This window comes from Tenrec ecaudatus, chromosome 4, assembly GCF_050624435.1.
Source record: "Tenrec ecaudatus isolate mTenEca1 chromosome 4, mTenEca1.hap1, whole genome shotgun sequence".
In the NCBI taxonomy this organism is placed as follows: domain Eukaryota; kingdom Metazoa; phylum Chordata; class Mammalia; order Afrosoricida; family Tenrecidae; genus Tenrec; species Tenrec ecaudatus.
Genome location: NC_134533.1, coordinates 12,703,355 through 12,721,458, shown reverse-complemented (window position 1 = coordinate 12,721,458; position 18,104 = coordinate 12,703,355). Strand labels below are relative to the sequence as shown.

The window sequence follows — 18,104 nt, the reverse complement described above, 5'->3', positions numbered from 1 at the left end:
CGCTGGTCAGCCGGCGACCACGGTGGGGAGTCCTGGGGCAGGGTGGCCCAGGGCAGCGACTTTCCGAGCATAAAGAATACAGCTGAGCATGAAACTGGGCGCTAGAGCCGAGGGGAGGGGTGTAGGTAGAATGGCGCACGCGGAGCCCGCGTCCTCCAGGCACTTCCGGCCTGGGGATCTGGTTTCCGGAAGCCAGGAAGGCGTCCCCATGACAACCGAGGATGGCTCTTTGAGGTGAGAAGTGGGCGCTGTGATCGGGCGGGTGGCGTTAAGTCGTGGTTGGTTTGGGTTTACGCCATGGCGACCTTACCTTGTCAAGGACCTGGCAAGGTCGAGGAGGAAGCTGCGGGGTCAAAGGGCAGGTAGCCGCCGACCACCCCCCTTCCCGCGCGGGTCCCGCGGTGCTAAACGGTGTCAGGGCCCCCGCGCGAGTCTGTATGGCGGATTGGGATTCGCGGTGGCCCGTGAAGTCGGGGTGGCGTCAGACCTGGTTCTGGATTGTGACTCCGCTTCCGGATGAGCTGGGTGACCCCGGGGGAAGGTGACTGAACCTCTGACCCTGTGCCCTGCAGGTAGACTAGGGGCCACGATTCTTTCCCGCTTTGCATCGTTGTTACGAATTGCATTGCGGTGGTGCCGGGTGCACAGGTGATGGCTGTCGATATTCTGATTCTTTGCTACACCTGTTGACGTAGCAAGGCTCAGTAACCTCTCAGAGCCCCGGAGTCAACTTCGGACTAGATGCTTAGTAAGGACTGCCTCTCAAGATGGCTAAAGAAGATGAATGTAAGAGCTTGCAGATTGCCAGCGACTTTATAGGTGTCGCTTTGATCACTGGAGCCCTTCGGGGCGTTTTAAAATGTGGGCACGGATTAGAGGTGGCTGGAGGGAGGATGTCACAGGCCTGCGGACCTTGAATGATGATATGAAACGAAGGGCCCACGTCTCTTTACCTGGTGGCACTGAGTGGCTACCATAACCTAAAGCCTTGAAGTTTCACCAAAGAGCAATCTATGCTTCCAGCCTTTTCTGCCTACACCACTTCTCACTTTCTTCTCCTGGGCCAGTGCCCCGCCCCCATCCTGATCAGCCTGCGGGTAAGATAGAAGAGCGGCATGGGGAAGAATACTGGCTCTGGACTCAGATTGCCTCCATCTGGACCCCAGCTCTGCCGTGTACTACCTGTGGGGCCCTGAAGGGGTGTTTTACTCTCCTAGTCTCCAGTTCCTCGTCTGTAAAAAGGGGGCTGTGATAGGGTTGTCCTTCCTCTCCTTGGCCGGGTTATTGTGAGGCTTACAGAAAGCGCATGCTTAGAGTAAGCCCAGCGCTCCCGTTTGTAGTACTATAGAAGGCTTTGCTGCTATTAATGTTTATTATCATTATCTCCTCGCATGGTTACTCCTCTTTGTTGTTCCCCGAGATGCCTTTGAACTCAAGAGTTTGGGGGTGAGAAGGTCCCAGGCCTGGAGAAAGGTTTGCAGACAAGGGTCCCTGGAGGTGACCTGTTGAGCTTTGTCGGTGGTGGTTTATTGATGTGCTGCTGGTGCATTCTAAGCCCCAGAGTAGGGCTTGGCACACAGTAGCCTCCGGTCAGTATTCACTGGAAACCTCTCCTTTCCTATTGTCCCAGCAGATCCTTGCCTTACAGCAAGAAAAACAGCCCTGAGTCAGACTGCAGGCCTCCTCTTCTGGGTGGGCACTAGAGCCAGGAGCTGTTTACTGGAAAACTCTGGAATGTGCCCCTGGAGGCCCAAGAGAGCTGAGCGAAGATGCTCCAGACCGGTAACTACAGCCTGGTGCTCACACTGCAGTTCCTCCTGCTGACCTATGACCTCTTTGTCAATTCCTTCTCGGAGCTCCTCCGAATAGCTCCCGTCATCCAGCTCGTCCTCTTCATGTGAGTCCCATGGGTCGTGGGTGGGTCCGGGAAGGGGAGCCCAAGCAATATGCAGGCCTGGTGGCAAAATGGGTTATGAGTTAGGCTACTAACCACAGGGTGAGCAGTTCGAAACCACCAGCTGCGCTGCAGGAGAGAGATGAGGCTTTCTGCCCCCATCTAGCCACTGGGCTGCTAACCACAAGGTGAGCATTCGTGAGCACTGCCTAGAGCTCCTCAGGAGGAGGAGGCTTTCTACTCCCGGGGAGTGACAGCCTCAGAAATCCACAGAGGCAGTTCTTCCCTGTCCTGGAGGGTGGCTATGAGTCGGAACCGACGCGATGGCAGCAAGTCTGGTTTGTAATAGAGACGTGTCAGGAGCATTTCTGTCTTTAGAGCAGCTGACACGTGTTGGAGGAGCCTTGGCGGCGTAGTGGTCACACCTTGGGCTTCAGTCCTCAAGGTCAGCAGTCTCAGCAACCCTCAGGGCAGTCCTACCTTGTGTAGGGTCGCCGAGCCGGCACTGACTTGACAGCAGGGAGTGAGTGCGTGAACAAGGGTCCTGGTGGTGCAGTGGGCTAAGCATTGTGCTACTCACTGCCAAGTCAACAGTTCAAACCCTCCACCAAGTCATGAAAGCCTTGGAAAGCCTAAGAAGCAGTTTTACTCTATTCAGCGAGGTCCCCATGAATCCGAGTGGGCTCCATGGCAGTGGCAGTGGGAGTAAGGGTCAGGGATAGGAGCACCAGTCCCCCCAGGCCTTGAGGGGCCAACTACTGACCCTCTTACCCTCCCCGTCTGTGAGAAGGAGTCTTCGCTCACGTGACCATGAGAGAGGATTACAGGATGGATGACGGGCTATAAAGATCGCTAGCCCCAATGAGTTCCAGAGATCACTCACACACACACACACGCACACACACCCCAGCCCCCCAGGGCCAAAACTGCTGATACTGTTCCTCCACTAGGATTTCTAGACGGAGCTCAATTTCCCAGCTGAAAACTACAGTGTCTGTCATGGTCTCCCTTCTGTCCACAAGCACTCTGACCAGCCAGATCCTGCCCTGGCTGCAGGGCACCCGGCCACGTTCCCCCTCTTGTGGGGGTACCCATCCTAGTGGAGAGAGGAAGTGAGGACAGAAACCGAAGGAAGGTCGTTTCAAACCGCAGTAGACATCATCCAAGGGCATCACAACAATGCAGCGGGCGTGAGCAGGGGACGGGAGCGGAGGGGCTCCGTAGGGTAATGTGGTTCCAGACGGTCGTTTGGACTAGAGGGGACATGTGCACTGAAACCTGGTGGCACTCAGGAGCCAGGTCTGCAGAGACCAGGAGGAAGGACAGTGTGGTTCTGTTAGAAGAACGGACGGGGCCAGGTGATGGGACTCGCTTCTCTTCAGAAGTTCCTAGTAGGTAGATGGAGTTCAGTGTCAGAACAGGATAGCCTTGTCCATGGATCAATTTGGCCAGTGAAGACAGTGGGACAGCACGTGAGTCCCAGAGTCCATGCTGTCCTTGGGGGTGGTGACGCTAAGGGAAAGACTGATGTTCTGGTGCCCCCAGCTGTCGGGCCAGGCCGCCATCAGGCTGTCTTGTGTTGTGTGTCCACAGCCTCCAGGATGTTGCAATTCTCTTCAACATCATCATCATCTGCCTCATGTTCTTCAACACCTTCGTCTTCCAGGCGGGGCTGGTCAACCTCCTGTTCCACAAGTTCAAAGGCACCATCCTCCTGACAGTGGTGTACTTCGCCCTCAGCATCTCCCTTCACATCTGGGTGATGGTAAAACGTGCTGCTCTGTGGGCCCAGCCCCCTGCCCCTCAGGCCCCAGCAGAACACAACCCACCCTATGGGATGCCCCACTCTTTCGCCTCGCATGGAAGCCCAGCTAGGAAACGGGGAAAGCCAGGTGGTTCAGGCATGGACAATCTCACAAGGCCCATTTTTGCCCAGCACTGAGTGCTGAAGGACAGGCAGCTTCACCCAAGAGGCAAGGCCACATCTCGAGTATGCAGCCTGCCACTGCCCCTCCTGATGCTATCGCAGGAAGCTGACGCTGCTTCGTTAGCTATGACGCGGCCAGTGCTTGGAGCCCGCGCGGCCTCGTCCGCTGCCCTTACATTGGGAGGGCCAGCCTTCGGTCTAACGTAGGCCTCTGCTCAGAGGCAGCTTTTTCCTGGTTGCGGTGTCGTCTGCTTCAAAAAGTCTTCCGTCTCTTTGGGCCTCTCCTCTGTCTCATGGGCTCATTTTGATGGAATACCCCAAATGGCCAGGCCTTCGAGCCTAGCTGCCTTTTTTTCTGAAGCCCCCCCCTTCTAGCCCTGGGCAGGACTCCATGCGACAGTGGAGCCCAGAGGGAGCCTGTGCTCGGCTTGGGCTTTCTTGAGCCCACGCAAGCCCTGGCTCCGAGCCCTCGAGGCAGTCATCTCATCAGCCCCAGAGTGCACGGAGCCCTCCTGAGAGGAGCTGAGCCGGAGACTTTTGAGGCGGAAACGAGAATCCTTCCTCCTTGACACTGGCTGTGGGATGAAAGGGGATGGGGTTGCTTGGTGGCAACTTCCTCTTCCCTCCAGGTCTGAAAGAGCCTCGGCCGCAGCAAAGGAGCGTGGGTCTCCTTTGAGGGGCATTCCTTGGGTTGTGAAACAAAGGCGGGGGAGATTCGTGTGGGTTTAAACCAAGTAGGGGTATCTCCTTTCTACTCCTGTAAGCAGTCACAGTCTTAGAAACGCACAGGGACAGTTCTGCCCTTTCCCATTGAGTCGCTGTGAGTCGGCATGGGTCTCGTCTGGGAGTCCTGATAGTGTAGTGGGTGACAAGGGGTCAGCAGTTAGAACCCACCAGCCACTCCCTGGGAGAAAGAGGCTGTCTACTCCTGGGAAGGTTTGCAATCTCAGAAATCCCCAGGGGTCTTTTACTCTGCCTTACAGGGCTGCTGTGAGTCACGGTCCACTCGCTGGTCGTGAGTCAAGGAGCTCTGGGGGCACCGTGGGTTATGACAGGCGCTGCTACCCACAAGGTCAGCAGTTTGAAACCACCAAAAATGCGTGGGCGAAAGATGAGGCTCTCTACCCCCATAAAGATGGACAGTCTCACAGATCCACCATTCCACTCTGTCCTGTGGGGCTGCTCAGAGTTGGAAACGACTCGATGGCCAGGAGGGTCTCCTCTGGCCTTTGACCTTCCCTGTCTCCTCCACTCTCCATCAGAACTTACGCTGGAAAAACTCCAACCGCTTCATCTGGACCGATGGACTGCAAACATTGTTTGTGTTTCAGAGACTAGGTAAGGGGCCAACCAACTCAGCGAACCTGCCTCCCATATAGGACTCTTGGCTGTGAGGGCTGAGGCTGGGTGGTTGGGACAGCCTGGCCAACACTGACACTCCCTGCAGGAGATAGTGGGGAATCACGGGAGCAGGGCCCCCCCAGACGTCTTTTCCGCATGTCTCCTCAGCGGCCGTCCTGTACTGTTACTTCTACAAGCGGACGGCGGTGCGCCTGGGGGATCCGCGTTTCTACCAGGATTCGCTCTGGCTGCGCAAGGAGTTCCTGCAGGGTCGAAGGTGACCTCTTCAGATCCCTGGGGTGGCGCTCTTCCTTCCATGCGCTGCTCCCAAGCGGAGGTTGGTCTCCTCGGACGCGTGCAGGCCTGTGTGGTCAGCATTCCGGAAGGAAGAGCCTCCCCTCTTGCACATTCCAGTGTTCGAGTCCCTCCTGCCTACCTCAGCCCCGTGCCCCACCCTCTCCTGCTCCACCCCTTCGTCCTCCTCTCAGAAGCTCTGACTTCTGGGAGCTCCGTGCCTGTCCTGTAGTGTGCGTGCCACGGGAGAACCTCCCGGCCTGCTTTCCATGCGCCATGTACTCGTGGCTGAATGGGCCCAGAGGGAGGCTCCTGGGCACCTGACTGCCCACACCTCTGACTCTTAGATTTGATACACAAGGTACTTTCCCACGCGCCCCCCCCACCCCATTTTCTAAATAGGGAATAAATGGATTTCTCCTCCCACCAAGGATGGAGTGTGTCTTGGGCATATCTTGTTAGGTTATGTGCGCCAGAGCTTCACTTCAGCAGCTACAGTGGGACGAATGGGCCACAGACCAAGGACAGCTCTGAGTTGAGCCCCATGCTTTCTGAGGTCAAGGTATGTTTGAGACATCCAGGTGTCGACAACCCAATGCGGCTCTCCCCTGGCCCAGCTGTGCGCTTCTTCGACTCTTCCCCAGCAGAAAACTTTACTCACCACCATCCAGTCAGAGCCAAACACTGCCCCTGTACAATTTTGAGAGTGTTCCTCTCAAGAGAGCAGAAAGTCTCATCTTTCTCCCACAGAGCAACTGGTGGATTTGAACTGCTGACCTTGTGGTTAGCAGCCCAACACCTAACCACAGCACCACCACAACTTGCTGCCCTTGAGTGGATTCCAGCTCACAGCAACCCTGTAGGACAGAGTAGAACCGTGCCTGTGGGTTTCAGAGACTGAAGCTCTTTATGGAAATAGAAAGTCTTATCTTTCTCCGAGACTAGGGCTCTCAGCAAATTAAGATTGTGAGGTTTTAAAAGGCACCCGCCCTGAGTATTGGCTTTCTATTGCCAGAAGAAGAGAGGAGTGCAGCTCTGGCTGAGTCTGCGGTTCAGCTGGTCCCAGCCAGGTCCTGGTGGTGTCAGCGGGGCTTGCTCATGGGGCTGTGGGGGGCTCTGAGGAGCTGTGTCAGGATCACATGCCTTGGTCTCCCTCAGCAGCTGGTGGTCTCAGCTGACCAGCGTGGCTTCCCCTGGCAGTAGCAGAGGGGCGCTGGGGGCATGCCTCCTCCAAGCCTCTGCTGGCTGAGTCCAGAGGCAGTGTAGCCGAGATGGAGAGTCAGGGAGAAGTGCAAATTGGGAAATGAATTCAGCTCAACGGTCAGCCCATTTCCTTCTGTTGCACATAAGGTGGCTGAGTCAGCCCCAATTGGAGGGCACCCACCACCACCCACCCCCCTGTAGTTCGTCTGTGGAACGTGCTGTTCAGACTGGCTTTGGGGCAGGGCCTGGCACCCTGACTTCTGTTGTCACAATCCGACCTTGCCACTGTTGGGCAAAAGCAGCTATCATTAATCGAGAACTGTATAGCCGAGACCTATATGCCAACTTCCTGGCCCCACTGTTACCACTGGCCACTGCGGTTCATCGGACTGTAACCCGAGCAGCGAGGGACCCGCGGGGCCTCCCGGCGCTGTCCTCACGCACCATCGAGAACGGAGCTCCGCCCCCTAGCACTTGCAGCGGGCGGTCCTCCTGGCGCATGCGCGGCACGTCCCGCTCCAGACAACCATAGAGTGCGGGGGGCGGGCAGAGGAGGCAGCCCGGCCGCTCTGGCCCTCGCTTCCGGCTGAGCCTCGCTGCTCCGGGAGCGGCTTTTACCGCTTACTTCGTTTCCATGGGGACTGAAGATGGCACCGCGAGGTGAGATCCCGGAGGTGTGTGAGTCGCTGGTCCCTTGTCCCTGCTGTGCCCCGGTCCTATCCCCGTCTCCCAGAGCTCGGCCTTCTGGAATGTTAGGGGCGTCGCTCCTCATAGGTCCAAGGGGGTGCTCTCCCAGGCCGGGTCTCCTATTATGGGCCCGAGGGTGGCCCAGTGCTTCTCGGTGGGACCTGGAAAAGGGCCGTGCTGGTCTGTGCGCCCCCATTCCTCCCCCGGAATAGTAACGGGGTTCGATCTTAGAAGGCATCGTAGAGCTGTAACACTTTGCGAACATTCGTGATTTCCACTCCCGGCACCAACAGTTGAGTTTGTCGGCGATTCCGGGAGAGAAGGGGGTGTAGGAAGCGCCCTCCCACCCTGCCCCTGTTCCCTGCCAGTCCCCAGTGGCCCCGCACTTCCCACCCGCAGGGACCTGGTGTCTGTCCCCAGGAAGACCCGGAGCCCCCTACGGAACAGAGAATGAGCTGTTCCCAGCTCACCCGCCTCTGCTCGCCTTTCAGATAAACGTTTGTCCTCCACGACCCTGGAAATCCTGTTGTTTCTGAACGGCTGGTATTACGCTACCTACTTCCTGCTGGAACTCTTCCTATTTCTGTATAAAGGTAACACTTGGGGCCAGACCACCCAGCCCCAACATCCCTTTCCCACTTCAGCCCAGAGCACCCTCCCAACCAAGCATGGCCCTGCCCCTCTAGGGCCTCTCCTTGAGAAAGATCCAGGAGGGAACCAGTCCCTCAGCAGGAATTTCTTAGAGTTTGGGAAATGTGGGAATTCTCCATGGTGGCTGTCTCCCCAATTCCACATGAAGGTCACTGGCGACCCCCTGGGGAAAGAGCAGGCAGCTGCCTGTGGAGCCGGTCACCTCAGATCCTGCTGGAGAGTGCCTTCACTGATTTTTTGAATTTGGAATAAAACCCAGAATTCCTCTGCCAGACCCCAATTCCCACGAAGTGCTTGCATACCCCACAACTTTAATAGTGCCCCCCCCCCGCAATCACTAACTAGATCACGGAAAGTTGACAAGACTCCTAATCTCTGTACTCTGCTGTCCGGGAGTTGAGGTGGGTGCTACTGGTCTTATGTAAAAGCTCTGGCCTTCTGTCGGCAGGCCTCCTACTCCCCTACCCAACAGCCAACCTAGTCTTGGATGTGGTGATGCTCCTACTTTATCTCGGAATCGAAGTTATCCGGCTGTTCTTCGGTGAGTGTGGTCCAGAGAATATTTCCATTCCCCAGGAGATGACTTGGTTGTGCTCCCGATCAGAGGCTGGATCTGGAGCGGGGGTATCCCATTTCTCCCCTGACATTTCAAACTGCCTCCTATTTGGGGTCAAGAGCTGCCTATCTGTCTGGCTCCGTGGGGTTAGAACTTGGTGGTAGTGTGAGGTATAAAATTACTCTCTGACTGGCTCACTATGACAGAGGGGCCGGGCTCCTCTTTCTGGTGGGCCTTGGGAGAACAGAGTCCTTCGTCATGCCATGTCCAGGGTACTATATGTCACAGATCATGCTAAGTAAGAGACCCCCCTCTGTCTCTCTGAAGAAGGATCAAGTTAGGACTAGTTTTATGACCCCAAAATGCTGTCATTCCCCTCTCAAAACATAAACCGGGGGGAGGGGGGGGACACACAACAGAAACCTTGCAGAACATGTGGCAACCATCAAGAATGTTTCTGTCAGTCACTAAAGGAAAGACTAAGCCACTGTGAAAGCACTGCAAGGGCAGTGCCACTAACAACAGCTAGAGATGGCCGACAGGCATGTGACAGGACACCCGGGCTCACTAATAAAAAGCGAACAGACAAAGTAGCATTGCCCATCCCTCAGATTGGCAGAGTAAAAGGTTGCTAATACCCAGCTGTAGGGAGGGTGTGGGATACGAGTAGTCGAACACAGTCTCGTGGGAAGAGAAATTAGTGCAGCTTCTATGGGGAATCGTGACTACTGTGTCAAAGCTCACAGTCTTAAACTTCACATCTTAAGCTCACTGAATTAAGACGGCCCCCAGCCCACCCTTGCACAGCTAGGCAGAGACCTCGCTCTGCGAGCATTTCCTGCCACATATTTCATAGCAGCAGAACATTAGAAAGTAGCTAAAGATCAATCTAGGGTTAGTTAACTAAACAGGCTACTGGTTGCGTGGAATTGCACAGCGCCATTAAGACAAGAATGAGGTCGTTAGGTGGGTGGAAAGAGACTAACTTATGTTAAAGTGGTGTGTGTGTGAAGTTGCCAACAGTATGTACAATATGGTTCTGTATTTATAATAATAACAATGTATGAGAATAGGCATGCAAAACACCCTCCATTGATCTGTGATGCCGCTTGTCTCCAGGGGGCTTTCACTATCTAGTTTCTAACATCAGCTCCAAACTCATTGCCATCAAGTCGATGGTGACTCATAGCGACCCTGCAGGACGGGCTGTAACTCCTCTTTGGGGTTTCCGAGACGAACACTTTATGAGAATACAAAGCCTTGTTTGTCTTTCTTCTTTGGAGCGGCTGGGGGTTTCAAACTGCTGACCTGTGGTTAGTAGCTCAACGCACAACCACTTTGCCATCAGGGCTCCTCCTTTGCCATATTTGCTTTTGGTTATTCAAGGCATAGGTTCCCCAACTTAATTGGCCTGCCACCCCCTTTTCAATTTCACTTTACTTAATACCACTGTAGCCATGAAAAACGTTTGTCCTGTATACAGAGCCCGTCACGCAGGAAAAAGTACAGGCCCCACATGTTTCCTTCCAGGACACCCCTCTCCAGGGGGCAATATCAGTCCACTTTGGGAACAGCTGATTTAAAGACTGATTGTCCCCTAAGATCCCCTTGCCCTTCCTGTGGGAGCCAACCTGGAAGCAGGAACTTCTGGAGGGGAGGATTCCCACTCTTGTCACTCCCCCAAAGCCTTTCCATGTAATGCACCCCATTTCTAAATTTTCACGTCCCCATCCTGGTTCAGCCTTCTCTGCCTTGCTGGGCCAGCACACCCCCACCGGCCAGGGAAAGCAACCCCCCTGGCGGTAACCCTGGGGGCTGTCTCCGACAGGTTCAAAGGGAAACCTCTGCCAACGAAAGATGCCCCTGGGCATTAGTGTGGCCTTGACCTTCCCATCTGCCATGATGGCTGCCTACTACCTGCTGCTGCAGACCTACGTGCTCCGCCTGGAAGCCATCATGAATGGCATCCTGCTCCTCTTCTGTGGCTCAGAGCTGCTGCTCGAGGTGCTCACCCTCGCCACTTTCTCCAGGTACTTCAACTGCTCCCGGGGCCGGGGCCGGAAGCACTGCTGAGGGCCCCTCTCCCAGCCCTGACAGCCTGCAGCTCTAGAGGCCTCCCAGGGACAAAGGGTTTTCTCACCTAGTTCCCTGCCTTGGGGAGCGGTTTGTGTTCTTGGGGATCATAGCTATAGAATATTGAACCAGATTTAGAATTGGACTATAGAATTGGTTGGGCCAGTTGTGGTTGGGCCAGTTGTTCCTCACTGGCCTTTTAACTCTCTCTCTCCCCCCCCCCCCCTCTCTCTTGCTCTGCCATCAGTGTGGACAGGATTTGAAGCACACACGTGTCAGCCAGCAGTCCACCCTGGCTTCTGGTTCTGTAGCAACCCCGGTGGGAACTGGTGGCTCTCGTTGCCCTGGGAGTGGTTGCACCTTTCCCTCAGGAGACAGGTTGGCAGCAAACCCAGCACGGAGCCCCACAGACTGGTATAGTCCTGCACGGGCAGAGGCAAGGGCCTGCCCCCCAGCAGTTTGAAACCAGTTCTCTGCCGACTCAAGTTCTCCTCTCTGACCACTGTGGCCAGAGTATCCGAGGGAACCATCGAAGCTTTGCAGGCTGCCAGAACCTGGGCTGCCACTGGCTATGGGTGCTAGGCCACCCCCGTTCCACAAGCATGGAGCCCCAAGGTGCACCCCAGAATGGCAAAGCAGCTCCAGAGCTTCTTTTAGTCGCTGTGTGTTATTTTTCTACTCTCATCATGAAACAAAGGCGATTTTTAAATAAATGTGTATTTTCTGTTGTGGGGGCTGTCGCCTTTTCCTTACAGCAGTTTCTAGCATTTCGTCCATGCCGAGGGCCAGTGTGCATGGGGACAGCACTGTCCCCAAACTGCGGCTGCTTATACTGGTCGGTCACCAATGGGCAGCACAGGTCTTGATTCCCCAAGCTGCAGACCGAACTTGCCCCCGAACACACGGCTAACTGCTGCGTCTTCTCCGGGTCTGTCTCCCTGGACAGTCCAGCTTCCAGCCCCACCCCACCCCCCACTAGCATCTGCCTTTCATTCCCCGACAAGTAAACACCAGCTTCCTTGCAAGGTGGGATTTATATAACTGGAAGCAGCTTCCTGAATGTTGACAATTTTGGTATGAGCATTGCTTTACTATGTTCAGGTTCACACGCACAGGGGCCAGGAATTCAGCACTTCCTTCTGGAGGCACAATTCATCCCTCAGCACCATGGCAGTGAGTCCCAAGAATGGAATGCCTGTAGCCCCCCAGCGTAGGGCCACCAACAGGCACCTCTCGGACACCTCCATTGGTGGCAGTACACACCACCCACACTGCTGTCCCAGTGAAGTTCTTCCAGGTTCCAGGACAGCATTTCCTGTTGAAAGCACCACAGGAATAAGACGCAGTTGTTGGGACAGGGACTGGCTGGACTCACCGGTGGCTGCAGCAGGGTCTTCCTTATGCCACACCATGATCCTCAGACAGAAAGTTGTTAGGGATAGATGGTGTGCGTGTACACGGCTTAGGGAGGGAGTGGGGGTTAGAACTCAGAGGTAACACAATGTTCATCACTGTCTATACCACGGCTCTGCCTAAATCAAAGAATAGATCTGCTTGTCTGAACGAGCGCCCTCAGCCTCTACCTTACACAGACCATCAGGGGCATCAAACTGGATGGCCAAGCGCCCGCCCGCAGGACCGGGTCAGCCCAGGACATGAAGTGTGGACAGAGACGCAGCAACCATGGGCCCTGACCCACTACTGGGATGCAGGCCTTGCCCTAAGTGTCCCACCATGGTAGACTCTCTCCCAGTCAAGGTCGCGTATACCCTACACACATTGCATCGTCTGCTCCTGGGCTCAGCTTTCAGTCGTTTGTTCACCTGGCTCTTTAGAAACCCATCCCCCTCCACCCCTACAACTTTCTGGAATCCCAAAGAGAAGGTGCCAGAAAGCACCTGGACTAAGCTTGCTCATCAAAACTTGTTTGGGTTTAGTCATTCCATTCAGGAAACATGCTCATCCTGAGGAGGGTGGACCCAGGCCAATGGGGAAGCTAGGCACTAGCCCTTCAGGTCTTCAAGCCTCTTGACCTCAGTGCCCTTGAGCTGGCCAAGGTAGGACACCTGCTTCTGAGAACACTGAAGGGAGGGGAAGATGTTTCCTCAACTAGGCAATTTAGATAGTTGAAGAAAGCAAGCAAAACCCTCTGGGGTGCCTCCAAAGGCTTGCCGCAAGCATCTAGTGGTACCCCCACTCCCCCTCCCCCATCTCCAGCCCTTGGTTAGGGCTGCCACCCGGCTTCTGGGTCAGTCCAGACACCACACCCACTGCCATCGGGTCGAATCCCACCTTACCTCATCAAATCTACTGAATGCAGAATCCATACAACAGCTCACTCCCCGTTTATTTTAAAATATTGTTACAAAAGGAAAAAAATACAATGCAGTATAAAAGATTGACAGCGTCATCAAGTTTATTACACAATTTTCAACCTATTAGAAAGACAAATCACCGACAACGGGGCGGGGCCCTGGCCTTTTGGAGGGTGGGGATTTTTTTTTCCTTTTCCTTTTTTTACCTTTTGCTATCAGGAAATAAAACTAAAAATCGTGTCATGAGTAAAACGAAACAAAACAATGGGGAGAAAAATTCTCCAGGTAAACAGCTGAGACTATCTTTTCTCCTTAAACCGTCCCCGTGCTGGGTCTCTCCACACTTTAAAAAGATGCCCCAGCTGCTCTCGAGGGTAAGCACGGTCAGGGCGCCGAGTCCGAGTGCCGCGGTGGAGGCGGAGTGGGGTGGAGGAACAGAGAAAAGAGCTCCCAGCTCCAGTCCTGGGGTCGCCCTTGGCAGCCAAGTGAAGGCCGGGAACAGAGGAGGCTCTGGTTTGGTCTCCAGTGAGCCTTCGGGCCTCGCTTGGCTGGGCCTGGGGTAGAAGTTGGCGCCCTCCGCAATTCATATGCTACGGGGAAAAGCCACTCCATTGAGGGCCCGAGAACTCAAGTGCTCCCTAGGCCCACTTCCACCCTGCTCCTCAGAGGCAGGAAATACTCAGGCCAGAGTAAGGGGCCATGAAGCCCAAAGGTGGACAGCCACAGACCATGCGACTCGCCTTGCCTCCCCACGCAAGGCCGTTCCTCAGTGAGTGGCGGCCTGTCCCTGGGGATGCAAGCTCATGCTGACCTCGAGCTTGGTAAAGAAAAGCTATAAAGTGGGCTGCATCCTGCCTGCCTGCTGGCCTCCTCCCCCTGCCGGCTACTCAAGGGTGCTTTGTGGTGGGCGGGCCAATGCTCCCACCACCCACCCAATGGCAGTGCCTTCCTTTAAAACAAGGAAGCCGCCTTTGGGGGTAAGGTCTCCATGTGTGAAATGGAAAAGCCCCACGGAACAGAAGGGAAGGGGGCCCCTGGGGAGCTGCCACCTGCAAGGGGACACCACTGCGCTCGCTCGCACAACTCCAACTCGCAGCAGTGCCGCGGGGGGCCCCTTGCGGGAAGCAAGCACCCTGGCAGACCGGCTAGGCTTCGGAGGCGGGCCAGGAGGCAGGGAGCGGAAAGCAGGTCAGGGAAAGAAACCGTCACTGCATCTGAGTGGGAAAAGCAAGACCATAAGAGGCTGTTGGTAGGATATCTGTCCGCGTGGTCCCTCATGGGGCCGAGGAGGAAAGCATTACACAAAGAAGTGGCATGTTAGCAAGGGGTCTGGACCCGGACCCTCTTGGCCCCATCAAACCAAGTGCTAAAGGGCAGGGCCCTGGACCTCTTGTGGCACCCCCAGTCCCCTCCCCACTGGACTGCTCCTGGAGAAGAGAGTGCCTCACGGCCTTGACCAAGTAGGGGCCTGGATATGCTGTTCCCTTGCTGTCTGCCACCCCTCCCCAGCACACCACGTCTCTGGTCTTCCCCGGCCGGCAGGTGGTGAGGAGCTAGCAAGGATGCTGAGTGCTCTTCTTCAGTCCTGAGGGGCAGAGGGCACTCAAGCCGGGTGGGGGGGGTCTGCAGGGAGGCAGGGGCTTGGAAGGAGGGGGAAGGGGTAGAGCGGCCTCCATCCTTAGTCCTGATCAAGGTGAGGAGATGCAAGTCCATTAAAAAAAATCTGCGTCCAACAGCCGCCTGCAACGAGAACACCAGGAGAGGGCGCGTGAGTGAGCGGCTATGAGACACTGTGGCCGTTCTAGAGGGACAGGGAGGGAAGCGGGGAGCCCGAGGGGTCCTGAACAGGTGTCACTCCATTCCCAGCCACGAGTGGCAAAGAAGAAACATGACGTTTCACTGGAAGATCAGGAGGACATGTGACTGACAAGGGGCTGGAGAAGCACGGAGACCACTGCTAAGCAGGCACAGGTCGAGCTAAGTATGGTCCAGTCTGCTTCCTGTAACCCAAACCAGACTCACTCAGAGCCACGCTACAGGACAGAGAAGACCTGCCCCTGGGGGTTGCTGAGACTCGAATAAGTCTTCCTGGAGTGGAAAGCCCTGTCTGTCTTCCTCAGGACAATTAGTGGGTCCAGACTGTGGACTCTGCAGATCACAGCCAACCTTGTGACCACGACACTCCCCTTTGTTTAGCACACAGGACGAAAACACACTGGTAAGTGGGGCGGGACAGTAAGAACGCCAGTGTGCACGTCATCACAGGGACTCGCCACACATACCACATCCCAGAGCCCAACCCTGGACACAGCAAACTCCTGAATGAGCTTCCCCTTTTCAAGAGACCCCGGTGAAGGCAGATTCCAAGCAGCGTCGGTGAGTGCACACGCGTGCATGTGTGTGTACATACATGCACACAGCCAGAAGAAAAAGCAGAGCAGGGAAGAGAGCAGAGTTAGAGACGTTTGCCTGACAGTATGGGCCTGGGCTACCCATCATCTCCACGAAATTAGGTCCTTAGTGCCCTCAGTCCTTGTTCTTGTTACAAGAGTTACCTGCTGGGCTGGCCTGGTTACCTGACAGGGATCCCAGGTTAGATCCTTCTGCATGTGCTCTGGAGGAACTGGCCAGGAGGAAAAGGCAGTACCCGTCTGAAAGCCAGCCTCTGGGCCACCCTTAGCCTGCGGGCTTCTCATGGTGCCCAGGTAGCAAGCCTGGGCCCCTTTCCACAAGGTCAAACCACTTGTCAAGCTCACAGTCAGGGCCTCTGAATCTCGGGCCAGTGTCCCCGTTGGGAAAGGCTCTTTTCCATGAATGGGATGAGAAGGACTCTCTCAGAAAGAGAATGTCCTAAAACAACAAAGCTGAGAACTAAACAAATTGAAGCCTCAGATGATCCCAAACGGTGCTCAAACTCCACAGAATACACACAGTCGACAAGCCAGTCAGGGTGTGATGTGACAACAATAAAAAATACAACTTTCCTTTAGTTCCTAAATGCTTCCTCCCTGCCCCCCACTATCATGATCCCAACTCTACCTTACAAGTCTGGCTAGACCAGAGGACGGACACTGGTACAGATAGGAACCGGAAACACAGGGAATCCAGGGCGGATGATCCCCACAGGACCAGTGGCAAGAGTGGCGATACTGGGAGAGTGGGAACCGATTACAGGGATCTGCATGTGGCCTCCTCCCTTGGGAACAGACAACGGAAAAGTGGGTGAAGGGAGACATTGGACTGGGCAAGAGATGACAAAATAATAATTTATAAATTATCGGGGGTTTGTGAGGGAGGGAGGAGGGAGGGGAAAATAAGCTGATGCCAGGGGCTTAGGTGGAGAGCAAATGCTTTGAAAATGATGAGGGCAATGAATGTACAAATGTGCTTTACACAGTTGATGTAGGTATGGATTGTGATAAGAGTTGTATGAGCCCCTAATAAAACAATATATATATATAAAAAGAATACACAGGCATTTGTTCGCAGAGTCTGGAAGGGATCAACTCTGGGAGTCGCCCCAACACAAGAGACACACAGGGACAAGGACGCAGACAGGTTGCAAGCTCGGTGATTAGTCCAAAGCACAGGTGTCTGCAGTGGCCTCTGCTGTCTCTGGCCAGAACACACCCTCTACCCTTCGGGACCGCCTGGCCACACAGCACACCCTCCTCTCTTCTAACAGAGTGGTGGCTGCTGCACACAGTGCCAGAGTTCTCTGAGGCCCACAAGCCACCTCCACACACAGTCTCTATAGTCACCACTGGGACACTGGGAAAGGAACGAAGGATGCTCTGTGTGCCAACGCTCCCGTCTAGTCCTTTTACAGGGCAACGCTGGGCTAACCTGCCCACCCATGCAAGGAGGCAAAGTGGGGAAGTGGCAGACCTGCCTCCGAAGCCCCGTCCCCACTTACAGGGCTGGCCCTACCCTCGCTCCCAAGGGAAAACTCGATGCAGTAGGCCACCTAACGGGTCTCCTCTCCACAGTACTGGTGACTAGCAGGTCCCACCGACGACTCGATGAAGCCGTCAGCGCAAAGGCAGCCACAACTCTGATGTGCCGCCCTAAGTTCCAGTTACGAAAGAGCTTGTGGCCCCAGACACCGTAAGTCACCTTCTACACGGAGGCAGGAACACCTTCCTGGTCCACATCTCAGCTAATCCCAAAGATGCACACTGTCGCCCACAGGCCTCGGGACAGGGGCCCGCTGTCTCACACACGTAACGTGAAGTGCTGTGACGGTGACAGCGATGTGGAGGCTGAGGGGTGCGCACCCCCCAAACTGCTGCCTGGAAAGGAGTTATGGCAGACTTCGTCAAGGATGTCAAGCACCTAGAGCTTGCTGGGATGCACGGGAGGTGGTAAAACAGGCTCGTCAATATTTCACAAGCCCTGGCTATAAACCTACTTCCACTTTAGGCAGCCCCCAAACGTTCACCAACAATAGCCGCTTGTGTGCTGGGAGGTTGTCACTAGGCACATGGCTACAGAACTGTCCACTCCCGCATCATTCAGTGACCTCCCGGGACTCCCAGAAAATGGGGGGACCCTCTCTGCCCTTCCTCAGCCAGCTGTCCGTCTATCGATCCCCACCCATCTAGAGCTGCGCATACAGCCAAGGAGGATTCCCACGGACCTGACACGCCTGCGGCCAAACGTGAAGAGAGCGCAGAGCCACCTGGGCCCTGCAGAACCCTTAGGAACCAGGCAGCCCACTTCAGTTGGCATCTTGTCCACCCTAAAGTTCCCCACAGACACCAAGCCAGCAGCTGCTCCTGCTGCCTCATTCTCAACACTGCCCCCTGGGCTTCCACTTCTAGGTGGGGTGCCAGGCTAGTGGGACAGGGCACGGGGGCTGATGAGGCTGGCTGAGAGTGAAAGGCAGAGCCCAGAAGCTCAAGGAGAGCGAGTCCTGGCCCCAGAGCGGAGCAGGAGCCTGGGGATCTGGCCAGGCTTCCTGGCCACCTTAGCCAACTGCAGAGGTTAAAACGAGCACGCCTTACAGTATGCCTGCTGCCTTTGAGATTCAAATACAAAACCTCCTTCCTTTGGCAGGAACCACCCTCCACGTGTCTCCACAGCTACTGAAAGATCATTTCAGAGCCCCTCCTCCTCCCTAAGGTGCTCCTGCTTTCTGACTGCTGCGGGCACGCACCCCAA

General features: G+C 55.4%; 3 protein-coding genes across 5 annotated transcripts in view; 2 read left to right on the top strand and 1 right to left on the bottom strand.

The window, feature by feature from the left end:
- Positions 1-114: 114 nt before the first annotated feature.
- TMEM138 (transmembrane protein 138) lies at positions 115-5,907 on the top strand. The gene is made up of 5 exons (XM_075545647.1): positions 115-234; positions 1,634-1,897; positions 3,488-3,659; positions 5,084-5,159; positions 5,331-5,907. Exons 2-5 carry the CDS (start codon positions 1,770-1,772, stop codon positions 5,441-5,443), a joined length of 489 nt encoding a protein of 162 aa, XP_075401762.1. The 5' UTR covers positions 115-234; positions 1,634-1,769; the 3' UTR covers positions 5,444-5,907.
- A 1,261-nt stretch (positions 5,908-7,168) lies between these two features.
- TMEM216 (transmembrane protein 216) lies at positions 7,169-11,354 on the top strand. 2 transcript variants are annotated; one of them, XM_075545649.1, is made up of 5 exons: positions 7,169-7,319; positions 7,838-7,939; positions 8,446-8,538; positions 10,382-10,583; positions 10,874-11,354. In XM_075545649.1, exons 1-5 carry the CDS (start codon positions 7,307-7,309, stop codon positions 10,887-10,889), a joined length of 426 nt encoding a protein of 141 aa, XP_075401764.1. In that variant the 5' UTR covers positions 7,169-7,306; the 3' UTR covers positions 10,890-11,354. The 2 variants fall into 2 exon arrangements, with proteins under 2 accessions (XP_075401764.1, XP_075401765.1); XM_075545650.1 differs by having other exon boundaries at positions 7,182-7,333.
- A 1,600-nt stretch (positions 11,355-12,954) lies between these two features.
- Positions 12,955-18,104, bottom strand: part of CPSF7 (cleavage and polyadenylation specific factor 7) — a 21,944-nt gene continuing 16,794 nt past the window's right edge. For both annotated transcript variants that reach the window (XM_075545637.1, XM_075545638.1), the window contains exon 10: positions 12,955-14,681. The gene's annotated coding sequence lies outside the window, so the exon portion shown is untranslated. The remainder of the gene's footprint in view (positions 14,682-18,104) is intronic.